Consider the following 13751-nt stretch of genomic DNA (forward strand, 5'->3'; position numbering starts at 1 on the left):
ATTTTTGGATGACAAGCGTCCCTCAGAGTTGAGTCATGATATCTAATAGCATTAAAGCATTGTGTAAGAACAATGATCATGTTTTCAAAGGGTTCTGTTTATCCCAAGCATTTTTACACACACTCAACAGATGCGCTCATTTACTGGCATGCGGTTTCAATCTGTCAAAGAGCCACAAATAGAAAACGTTAAACATGAGCACATTCTTGATGTCCCTAACTCTCATATTTCTGTGCTGAAGGAAGCACAAAAACACATGTGGCTTAATCATACGTTATGTTGGAATTTGCTCGTCATGGTTTGTGACTTAAACTAGTACGGACATTTGAAACAAATTCGGGAAATGCATGTTTGCATCTGTTGCTAGCCTAAAAAGAGAGATTAAAAACAACATAATGAATGAAAACACCATCTAAACATACCGCAGGATGGACAGGAATGTTAAGCAACAACAGCAATCAAGTTTCTGTTTGCCTCATTGCTGAACAAATCCAATTATTAATGCATTTTGTCGTCTTCAAAGTTTATGAAACAGTAAAATTATATTGTTATGCTCAAAATAAAAGATGGAAAAAAACACAACGTCGTTCATATCGACAATAAAAAAAAATTGTCGACAAATATTTTTCTTGTCAAGTACCGATTTTCCGGACTATAAGTCACACTTTTTTTCATAGTTTGGCTGGTCCTGCGACTTATAGTCAGGTGCGACTTATTTATCAAAATTAATTTAACATGAACTGAGAGAAATTAACCAATAGAAAACATTATCGTCTCCAGCCGCGAGAGGGCATAGAGGGTAATGCTTTCTCTTGGTTCTTGGTTCTAAATAAATGTGACTTATAGTTCAGTGCGACTTATATATGTTTTTTTCCTCGTCATGACGTATTTATGGACTGATGAGACTTATACTCAGGTGCGACTTATAGTCAGAAAAATACGGTAGTCGTTTTATGTCATATGACCTAATGTAAGAGTCTGCAATAACGTGTTTTGACCAGTGTGGCGCTGTAGCGCAAGACTGTAATTCAGCTCTCCAGATGCAGATCAAGAAAAGACGACGCAGCGCTTCAGAGCAAAGGCAGCCAAACCTGAGGCTTCTGAGCGGCATTTGGATGATTATGTAAATATATACAGTGCGCTTTCCTCTCAATAACAAAATAAACACATCAAAAACTGACAGCGATGAGAAGGCAGCAGTTTAAAACGCATCTTATTACAGACATGTGGATGTTTGCACAAGCTCTGTAATTCAGTACTCCAGTAAAGTCCAATCGCATCACGTTTATTTATTTTACTACTTTATGCAATAGACAGTCTTGGATCAAGCAGCTTTACAGTATTATTAAACATGAAATACTAGAGTTAGTGTCGCTTTCAGAACTACGACTTGATTTTCTGTTATAAAGCAACTCTCCAGTGTAGAGTTAGCAAATTATAAAATCCTTTTATTAGTATTAGTATCTAGCTAATGACTGTTTTGATTATCATAAGCCTATAAGGTATTTTAAAAAAGATTATGTTGTGAATATTAGTTTATCCAAAAAAATAAAACGTCTTTTCACGTAACCTTTATTTTGTTTCTTATTCATATGACTTTCAAAAATATATTTTAGGTAATTAAATAATTCAATGGTGAATACGAGAGTTTCTCTGCCATCTAATTTTGTGTGCCAAATATATTTATTTGTATATATTAATTGTAGAACTGTAATTACATAATATGACTTTAAAAAAAAACGTATTACCTTTATTTGTTAGAATTTTATAACTCAATATTTTATTTAATTGCAAAAGATGAATAAATCAATAAATGTCTACTGATTAATCAGTAAAATAATCGATTAGTTGATGAATCGGTCTAAAAATCGTTTGATTCATCGATTATCAAAATAATTGTTTGTTGCAGTCCTATTTAAAGTCAACGCTTCCAACGCAACCTGCCATTGATGAGTTTTTACGGCTTTTCGTGTATTTCACTATTATACACTCGGGGGCGTTATTACACATCTTCCGGACGAGTATAAAAGCTCCAGAACAAAAACACACATGAACAGGACAGAAAAACTAGCCATCTCTTATGTAAACAGATGCATGTGATAAATAATGTGACCATCTGCAAATACTGAATATTATCTAGATGTAGTTTTTGACAAAAATGGGATTTTCTCACCTTTCTCTCAAAATTATACATTTATAAGTGTCAATGCTTTAAGCTAGAATAAAACATTGATCTTTTCTGATCTTTGATCTTTATTTTGGTGTATTGCATATTCAAATTTGAGTGAAAATCGTCAAAATCGCTGGTGGTGGCTGGAAACTTTAAAAAAATGCTGGTGGGGAAAGAGGTGTGATATATAAGTGTGAATTTATTTAGAAGTAGAGACATACATTTTCCACAATAATAACCTTTTCAAACAAACAGTAAAATCAATTTGTTGAGAATGGCATCGTAATATCTATAAAATGGACATGATGACTTCTCTAATCTTGGGGAATTTAACACAAGGTTTACAAAACGCTTGCTCTTGAAAGATGAGCTCAGTGCAGAGTTTACTTTAACCAGCTCCTCCACTGAATCACAGCCTGTGTGTATGATAAATAATAGATGTTTATATTTTCTATTGAGCGTTCAATGGGCGTATCATTTCTGACACACACTGTACGCGGTAGACCTATCACAACAGACTGGGCCATACGACCATTTAGAGCAGAGTAGGCTCACGGAAAGAAGGGATTTTGAGAAACTGAAACTTTGAACTGCTTTGTTTGAGAATCACTGAAAAATTAGGTGATATTAAATGCATATTTAGAGAAAACTAAAGCTTTTTTTGACCTTGCATACATGTAAACTGTAGGAGACACCAAAATAAAATCAGGAACCTTAAAATGGCATTAAAAGGGGTCACTTGAACCACCATCATGATTATGATCATGAGATCTGTGAGTTCATGGAGAGCATAAACTGTACCTCATTCTGCAGATGAAGGAACGTCTGGAGCCCATGCACATTCTCATAGAGGACTGCTGTCCTTCCTTCTTCACCGTCCCCGTCTTCAGGTCCAGAATACGTCCTGAAAGACAAGAAAGAGGAAAGAGGTTAAATTAGGAATTTGAATTTTTTATTAATTTGTTGTAGAGTATCTCTAACAAAACCCCTTACATGATATTTAAAATGTTTTAATTGCAAATGATACAGATAACACAAATCTTTGTAATAAGTGAGATTTTTTTATGTTTTGAAAGAAGTCTATTCTGCTCTCCAAGGCTGCATTTATTTGATCAAAATACAGTAAAAACAGTAATACTGTATAATATTTATTTTATATTTAAAATAATTGTTTTCTATTTTAATGTTTTTAGCAATCATTCTATTAAATCAATAAATGATAATTATTATAAAAATTATTATATATATATATATATATATATATATATATATATATATATATATATATATATATATATATATATATATATATATTATTATTATTATTATTTTTTAATCTATCTAAAAAAAAAGATAAAAAATACATTTTAATATAAATAAAAACATCAATGTGTAAAATATTTGTAATGAAAAAAAAAACACACACTACAATTCCTGATAATAAGAAATACACTTCCGGTGTACTGATATTAATTGAAGACACCAGGGTGATGATAAAAACATTTTTAGTTTCACATGCATTTACTTTCAACCAGTAGTTGAATCATCATTTGCTGGGATGCAAGTATCGAATATACCAATAAGAATCAAAATACTGCCACAACCATTGGGTGCACCTGCTATTACTTCATATCACTTTAACATCACACTCACACATTCATTTGAAATGACTAGATTTATGAGAGTGATTAAGCATGGTTAATTTTATTGTTTCTTTGCCTGACACATGGAACAAATGTGTGCTATCCAAATTGTGTTTTTACTGGTTTAGTTGATTATACTCGTACACATCCCTAATTTGAATCATGACCATGATGGCCTTAAGTAACAAAATACAATTCTGAGATGCCGCAGTACCAGTAGAAGTGCCGTTCAATCCTAATAAATCCCATAACAAAACACCAACGTGCCCACAAACACCTTCAGATGCATAGTAAATATTATAACCATCTCGATCACAGCTATAGCATCTGCTTCATTACAAAACACAGAATCCTGGCTAAAATAACCAAATCAACCATTTTAACATTGTTTTCTCCCATCTGTCTCAGCAAGAATAAGGGAGGAACACGATCAGAAGCAGCCAAAAAATTTTACAGACTTAAAACACCCTCAACAATAGTCAAAGAGTGAGTTATACTGCTTGGAAGGCTGATACCTAAGAAATGATCCAAAAGCTCAGGATTATTGAAGCCTGAAGTTATTTCCATAAACAAATTAGCTGACATGCCTTTCAGCGGAGAAGCAGCGGTCTCTGAACTGATCCGGTGACAGCTGCTAAAGCCCCCAGGAGCAGATCTAATTGTTGAGAAGTCTTTCCACTCTGAAGGACAGACGCCAAGAAAGTTGGAAGCATTTAAAAGCTATTAATACTCCTTCTCGAAGACGGATAACAGCATGCACACTCAAGTACATCAAGAAAGAGGCCCTTGGTAGTTGTTGTTCAACAAACAAATGGGTGAAAAACTATATGGAGATGATAAACGAAGCCAAACCATAATCGTGAATCATCCAGACTGTGACCCACTGCCCTACCAAAACGAATATGTCATGCTGTAATATCGGCCTTTCAACAAGGCAAAACCTCGCTGGAAATGGAAAATGATTTCAGCCGCAAAAGGTTTTTCGAGGCCAATATAATAACAGTTTAGTGATGTCAAATTAGACAGGAATTTTTCCAGACGTCAACTGCAATCACCTCCAAAACGAAAACGAACTTTTTTTGGACTTTGATATCTTCCAGCAGTAAAAATGGCAGAGGTCTCTGAGGTGATGTAGGATGACATGACTTTTGTGATAAAGTGCCAACACTGAGCTCTGGCACTGAATACATTTAGATAACGGAGGGATATATAAAAATAAAATAAAAATATCTTGCGCCATGTATATAAGACAATCATATAGCAATCTAGAGATGGGACGTCTGTCTTCAGATGGGTGGGTGGAACCAGATGCTACCAAAACGAAGGCAACAATAAACCAAAAACAAACAACCATTTGCAACAGGCAACATATTTAATCTTTCAAATCCGACAGACCTCATGGTTTGGTGGAGGACACACAAAAAAAAAAAACACTGACCAATTGTATGGTAACTCTCTATAATCACATATCGATTAATCTTCTAGTAGTGCTTTTAATATATGCATGATGGTTTGAGTTTTGCCGATTCTGATTGGTTAAGCTGCGTTTTGAAGCCAATACAATTAAACTACACTCCAAACATACACCTTTGTTTGCTTAAGTGTGTTGCTCGACAACCACTTTGTTGGAACCATAACTGTTTCCGAGGAACTAAATTATTTGTTGGAAGATAACCTACACTTTTTATTTATATCATTACCTTTTATTTCGATAACGATAAAGATAACGATAAAGATATAGTTCTAAAAATCGTTCTTAATATTAAAGAATAGCAGAGTCCACACTACAACTATAACGATAAAGGCAAAGAGAAACGGTATCGTTGGAATCATTTTCAGAACGATTTTTTTCCAGCTGATGAACGATATAAACATTGACATCCAATCAGAATCCATCCTGCTGTAACGAGCTCGAGGATTTAAAGCGGCAGAGGCACGTGCGCTCAGAATAAACAGACGATATCGTTCACTGGTGTGGACGCTAATATCGTTGTCTTTATAGTTATCTTTATAGTTATCGTTCTTGGTGTGAACGGGGCTTTATTCTGTGAAACCTCACTACATAGATGGAATTACCATTCTATAAAAGCAATAACCCAATGAAGCCGTGGTTTAAAGTGAATTTATAACAGCTAAGTTAGTGCCTAACAACGCCCCTTAGCTATGTTAAATTCCTTGTAAACCACAGTTTCTTGGGGCTTATTGCTTTATTTTACACCATATATATATATATATATATATATATATATATATATATATATATATTCAGAATGACAGCAGAAGGTCTGGACTCTATCAATGCTTTAACTGCTGTCTGACAGACAACCAACCAAACGCAGATTGTTTTGTTGGGGCGTGAAAACAAAGTCAATTTCCCTTCAATAACAGACCGGCAAGCAACCAATAATCATTAATTCAAGAAAATCATAGCGTTTCCTGCAACAGTGCAGAGTTTAGGTCGTGAACTTCACATACTTTCGAAAATCCAGTATTTAGTTGATCCCAATAAACAATATCTTTCTTTTTTCACAAGGGTTTTGGTGTTACAATGGCTTTGTTTCCTGGTGGACAGTTAAAGATGGACACAAGTCTACAAAAAATCCTGTAGAATTCAACCAATCAGATGGCCGCTTCTAATCTCCCATAGTGTTTTCCATATTTGTGCTTTATGCATCAAACATTCAGACAGCAGTCTGTGGACATAATGTCCAAGTCTGAGACTAAGTGGAACCAGACACTTCCAAGACAAAGACAACAATAAACCAAAACAAACAACCACTTGCAATTGGAAACAGAATTCAACTTTTGAATCCAATTGACCTCATGGTTTGAACTTGGAGAAGGACAAAATAAAAGCCATTGTCCAGTTTTATATTGCTCTTTAATTGTGCCTCAAACAATATTCATGTTTACTCTCGTATGAGTAAGTGCTATTCATATATTCATGATGGTTTCAGATTTGGCACTGCATACTTCAAGATTATTAAGGTACAGTACAGACCAAAAGTTTGGACACACCTTCTCATTCAAAGAGTTTTCTTTATTTTCATGACTATGAAAATTGTAGAGTCACACTGAAGGCATCAAGCGCTATTTGAGCAAGAAGGAGAGTGATGGGGTGCTGCAGATGACCTGGCCTCCACAGTCACCGGACCTGAACCCAATCCAGATGGTTTAGGGGTGAGCTGGACCGCAGACAGAAGGCAAAAGGGCCAACAAGTGCTAAGCGTCTCTCGGGGAACTCCTTCAAGACTGTTGGAAGACCATTTCAGGTGACTACCTCTTGAAGCTCATCAAGAGAATACCAAGAGTGTGCAAAGCAGTAATCAAAGCAAAAGAAGAACCTACAATATGACATATTTTCAGTTGTTTCACACTTTTTTGTTATGTATATAATTCCATATATAATTCCACATGTGTTAATTCATAGTTTTGATGCCTTCAATGTGAATCTACAATTTTCATAGTAATGAAAATAAAAAAAACTCTTCGAATGAGAAAGTGTCCAAACTTTTGGTCTGTACTGTATTTAAAGAAATAAGACACATAAGACAACCACATAGATTTTTAAAGGTGGGATGTCAACAGATGGGTAAGTGTAACCAAACACTTAAGACAAGGACCACAATAAACCAAAAGAAACAACCACTTGCAATGGGCAAGAGAATTCATCTTCGAATTCGATTGACCTCATTGTTTGAAGTTGGAGAAGGACATAATAAAAGCCATTGTAGTTTAACAGTAACTCTCTTTAAATCACACCTCAGTCAGTATTCTTCTATGCACTGGTACGAGTAAGTACTAGTCATGTACACATGATGGTTTGTTGTTTTGAAGACCTGCATGGGTTTGGATGACCGTTTGTCAGCCTCCTGTTTCCCAAAACAGAGCTCAACAGGTGGGGTTTGCTTTGGACCACTTTCCCTGGATGCTTCCGCAACAGGGAACTTTGGTTGATCTTGTAAGAAGCCCAATACATGGGAACTTCACCTCCTGACAAGCGCGGTTCCTCCGAGTTCAACTCCGTGACCACCTGAAGAGGATCTGAGGACAACGCTTGGAGGAATAAAGACAGGTTAGCCAGAACTCCAAGATCGGTCCCAGAACCGATCCAAAAAAAATCCCCAAATCCTCTGAGAAGAAAAAGTCACAGTGTGGAATCTGGACAAAGGCCCATTTCATTAGCATCAGAGAAGCTGCTGCGCCACACATATATGCCACGTTCTGCCACACAGACTCCATTGTTTCATATCTGTGTTGGGCAAATGAATCATTATTATTCTAAAAATGAACCGAGCAACAAAAATGGCAAACATCCCAGGCCACCAACCCCAGCCAAGTTCAATATTTAGGCGGCAGTCGCCGTCGACAAGACCGTCATAGATGGAAGGACAAACAGACAGTGTTGCCAGAGAAATCACAGACTATAATGAATATGAAAAAAATTAAATAAAGCTTGTTATGAGAATGTTATCTTTATCAGTGAAGTATGCTTATAAAATTAAACTCTGGAAAAAAATGGACCAGTTTAGTTATCAACTACAGAGTTTAAGTCCCATTAAGGCACCTCATGTTTAATCTCTACAGAGAATTTCAGGTCGTGACGTCACTTGAATCTTTAACCTTAGGGCAAAACATATCTGGTTGCGTAGGTTCACCTCTTACTTTGATGCATTCAGCAGAAACTTTCATCCAAACCTGATATTCATTTAATTAAGCCTTGCATTCCTTTGGAATCAACACCATGTTGGCAGACAATAAGACATATATTATTATTCAAATCCACAGCATTCTCATATATCTGAGCTCATTGTCCTAAGATCATTCATTCATTTGCATTTCATGCTACAGCTCGTAGCTCACAAAAATTGTAAACAAGTTTAGGTATGTAAGCTACGGGCAACAAAAACTAATTTGTGCATTCTTTGCATGTCACAATGCATGCTTTAATAACTGATGAGAAAATATTTCATTTTGTCACCATAAAGATGAATTGCATTGCAAAAATTCTGAGAGTTCAACAGAATTTGTGACTTTATGTGCATAACTAATGTTATGTAAAAATGGCTCTAAATGGCAGAAATGCCCTCCGTGTGCCATTCATTATACTTTATAACACACATTAGGATTAGTTTTATGCGCCAGTGAAACATGGTAACCAGAGCTATTATGCATTACAATACTTTCCTATTCATAGTTACAGCTTTAAAGAGTATAATGCATTAAGATCAACACTCTTTCTGATGTCTCATGCTATTTATATTATATTACACATTTATACCACTCTTTAAAAGCATAACCATTAATGGGGTTTTATGCGATTCCAAAAAAATGTAATGCAATACAATGTGTTGTATATAAAAATCACAGTGCATAAAGAGTACTATTATGATGCATTACAAATGCAGGCTTCAAGAAAAGTGTTTCCATATATGAGATTATGTATATGAGACAAGAACGGATCATGTAGTTGTACACAGGTGTGTGATGTTGTGTGATCTGATGGATGGTGTGCAAGATCTCACTGATGTCTCCAGCCATCATTTCCCGCTTCAGAGAAACACACACACACACACACACACACACACAAACACACAAAGCAGCCCAAATCACTCTTAATCAATTATGTATGCAGAGCCAACCCTTAACATTCCAGCACAGAGAGCACATTAGCGGAGGAGAGTTTGAGGAGACATTGAAAATATCTCCCTTGGCCGCTTAATTTGATCACTTTATCACTAAAACATATGAGGTTATCAAAACCTCATCATGAGCAGCATATTTTAACCGCAATATTTTATCTGGACCTTCTGCAAGGGCAGAATTCTTTCTAAACTTGGGAGTTTTTTTTTTTTTTTTTTGGATTAAAAAGAAAATTCATTACAGCCCTTTTCTGGAGATTTTTTTTATATGATTTAAAGTTGGATACTTTTTTTTTTTTGCAATAATACTTTTATTCAGCAAGGACCCATTAAATTGATTAAAAGTGACAGTCAATACATTTGTAATGTTAATAAAGTTTTCCATTTCAAATAAATGTCATTTTGAACTCTCTATTAATCAAAGAATTCTGAAAAAAAGAAAAAGTATTAGCTGTATGCAAAGTGACCCACATCTGGTTTTTGACTATTACAAATGAACCATACAGAGCCTTAAAAATTAAGATGCTAAACTAAAAGTCTGTTAACAAAAAATAAAAACAGCATATTAAGATATTTTTAATACTTATTACAGTAATGCAAATTTTAGGGGAAAAACACAAGATTTCCCACTTTGGAACTGTCGTTATTGAAACATAATGCAACAAACATTGCTAAAGTCATTTTAAGTGAAAAGATTTTACTAATAGACCCACTAATCTCTGTGTAAAAATAAAATAATGAGACTGCCATCTTTCTAAAGTCAATTTCCTTCCTGTAATTAATAGTAATAAATCTAGCTCTACAAAATAGTGGATTAGTAAGTATATGCACATCCAAGGCATTTCATATTTTGCCTTTCTTATTTCATCTGAATTTAGTTATTTGATCTTTTTTTTCTTCATACAATGAAAGAACAGTTACTTTAAACTGAAACTAAATATTCAGTCTTTGTGAGCATTATAGACTTCTTTCATAAACATTAACATTGAAACAAGTTTACATGAAAGAAAATCAATGAAACTCCAGATTTGGTCTTCCATTTCTGGACCTCACTAAATATGCACCAGGACCGTGATCCTTTTCATTTTACGGTCAGACAGAATGGTGTGTTTCATGTCACAGCCAAACCACTGGAGGCTAGATGCACTGAATACAATTACACAAATGAATCATACTAAGATGAATACATCTGCCTCTTTGCATATAAAGCGAACTCCATGAGTCCTGACAGTGCTCATATTACTGTGGCAGAAAACAGCAGGCACTTTGACCCCACGTCTCATTTAAATGTGGTCCGAGCCACATCAAGGACTGCTCCTCTCAAAATAATCATCATATCATGAGCGGTTGACATAATGAACTGTGACAATGCCCTGCTCGCGCCTTGTCAGACAGTAAAGATGTTTTATTGTGTGGGTAGATATTCTCATATGGCTCACTGAATCTTTTTAATAAAAGGAAATCAGACAAGAATGACAAAAGGGCTGTGAGAGACCACACTGGATCGTTCCTGTAATCGCTATAATTCAATTATCCAGTCATTGCATGCTTCAGCGTCAGTGTTTTAGGGTAATTATCCTATACTAATACCAAAAACTATTTTAATGTAAAACTAGGTTTGAAACAAACAGTTTCTGCAGTTTGCAAGTGTCTGCATGCATGGACTACACAACAAAGCACACTCTAGGAGAAAACTGTCCCATAATTCAATTCAATATTTAAATTAACTGGACTTCATGTCCAACACATAATTTAAAAATGTATTTTGACTCATTATTTCACACATATTCAACACATTTATCATGATTTTCAAAAGTTTTTTTTTTTTTATTCAGAAACATTTTTAAACTTTAGTGTAAACATTATATGTAAATGATGATGCACGGCTACCAGTGCATTAAATGAAGCAATCCAGTATCAATATTGTATATCTCCTAACTACAAGACTAAAACTAAAACTAAAATAATAATATAAATAAATCTAGCATTCAATATTTAATCAACTTGAATGCAATGCAAGTCAGTTGTAATAAAAAAAGAGAGAGAAAAGTCACTTTAGTTTGATTTGATTTGAATTGATCAGAAAAAAAATTTATACTTGATATAAAAACTGAATTGAAATTAACAAAGCCATTAAACAAACTTGAAAATAGTATTAAAATAAAAACTGAAAAAGGCAAACCTACAATAACCTTGCATGAATATATGAAGGAATGCATTCAAAATTACATAAATCCTTAAATAATATTCAGCTACATTTCAATGAGGATGAGATGGAAAGATTGCCCACAGTATTGTTTTGTCTTTATCTGAGGAGAGTAATTCATCTTGTGGTTTACACAAAAACGTTGCAGGTGTGCACAAAGAATGAATAGAAGTTGTGCTTGCTGTATGTGTCTAGCGCCTTCTAGTGGAGAACCACTCAAAGTGAAACACTTACTGTGAGCAAGTTTAAGTTATTAAGAGCATTTGAGGACACATGCATGATTTACTAAGCATGCATTTATATTGCACAGTGGTGAAGCAGTTGAACTCCCTATAATATGCCAAGACAATTTAAAAAATAACTTGCATTAAAGGTGCTGCAAGCAATTTTGGAATAATACCATGCATAAAATGGTGATCTGACAGATATCATTGAAATAGGTGTCTGGAGAAATCAAACCAGTGTCTGTGACAGCACTAGAATCACTAAACGGCAAAAAGAGTCACATGATAGGTCCGCCAAATCAGAAATACTCTTTGCCTCTGATTGACTTTGCAGTCTTCAACTGCAATTAAAAGAACAGTTCGCCCAAAAGGAATATTTGCTGTAAATGCAACTTATTCTCGGGCCATCACAGATGTAGATGAGTTTGTTTCTTCATCAGAACAGATTTGGAGAAATGTGTCATTGCATCACTTGCTCAGAAATGGATCCTCTGCAGTGAATGGGTGCCATCAGAATGAGATGTGATAAATAACTTCACAATAATCCACAGATTAACCTCTTGAGGTGAAAAGCAACATGCAAAAACAAATTCATCAAAATGTTTTTGACTTTAAACAAGTCCTCTATCTTAAATATTGTTTACTCCTGTGAAAAAGCCATCTTGTCTGAATCAAGAGAGAAATATGCACAGATCAAGAACTGTTTACAAGGAAAAAGTGTCCAAAACAGTCTGACTTCTGTAGTCCATTTTAATAAGTCAACTATTTTTCATCTTTACTCTTATTATTGGTGCTATAACTGTTCTCCAAAAAGCTGCCCTCTGTCAAATTTTGTTAACCATCATCGGAATCTTGCATAAACAATGTACAAATAAAATTAAAGTTTCTGGAGGACAAACAAAGCATTATGTCAACAAATGAGTGCATGCTAACACCAAAACCTCACAGGAACATGGGTTAAACAGAAAGGGAATATGTACCTCACATAGCAACCATTTCCACACAATCACTGAATTCTGCCAGTAAATTTGGCAACAGAATGTCAAAACATCTGTCTGTGATCAAATTCCCAAAAAAGACAAGGGTGATGCAACATGACTATGATATTTAACATTAACAGAGTGAGTTTCCATGTCTGAGAGGGCCAAGTCAAAGTCTGACTTCTGTGATGACACTGAAACAAACCATTCAAGCAAATCAAAATCTATCTCAACCATTTAATTTAAAGAAATCATCTTTACTTGATCACTACAGTGCAACATCTGTATATCATTCCCCTTCAAAATTCACATATAATCACATATTAATGTTTACGGAATCCTTTGACATTCTGATCATGCAAGCACTCGTTTTTGTACTATAAGAAAATGCAATTGTGTTCTTATAGAAAGTACATTAGCTTGATTCTCAATTTTGTTCAAACTTTGAATGCAAATTGTCATAAGCAGCAGTCTGTTTGAAAACCTCCCAGCTGATTAAAGCTACTGCTGACTCGCTCTCACCTCAAATACGCATCTTCCTCGCAGAGAAATATTGTTATGTAGCACTGTATGATTTTCCTTCAAGTCCATTTAAAATAATTCATAGTCATAATTTACCCTTATTTGTTTTTTCTACCTTGTCTCATGGGCATCACTGTGAATTCTTGACATTTTAAGAAATTATTACGATTATTCAGCAAAAATGCATTAAATTGATCAAAAGTGGCAGTGAAGTTTCTTATGTTACAACAGATTTGCATTTAAAATAAATAATTTTGAACTTTTTATACATCAAAGAATCCTGAATAAAAATGGATCATGAACTAAAAAACGAAGCAGCACAACTAAATTTGAACATTCATAAAAAAATAAAAAATAATAATAA

General features: G+C 34.7%; 1 protein-coding gene across 2 annotated transcripts in view; it reads right to left on the reverse strand.

Annotated features, from left to right (window-relative positions):
• LOC113051919 (aryl hydrocarbon receptor nuclear translocator 2-like) overlaps nucleotides 1–13751 on the reverse strand; it is a 44309-nt gene that overhangs the window by 15031 nt on the left and 15527 nt on the right. For both annotated transcript variants that reach the window (XM_026216099.1, XM_026216100.1), the window contains one exon: nucleotides 2972–3074. In XM_026216099.1, the coding sequence (XP_026071884.1) occupies nucleotides 2972–3074 (103 nt within the window). The remainder of the gene's footprint in view (nucleotides 1–2971; nucleotides 3075–13751) is intronic.

This window comes from Carassius auratus, chromosome 32, assembly GCF_003368295.1.
Source record: "Carassius auratus strain Wakin chromosome 32, ASM336829v1, whole genome shotgun sequence".
Taxonomy (NCBI): Eukaryota; Metazoa; Chordata; class Actinopteri; order Cypriniformes; family Cyprinidae; genus Carassius; species Carassius auratus.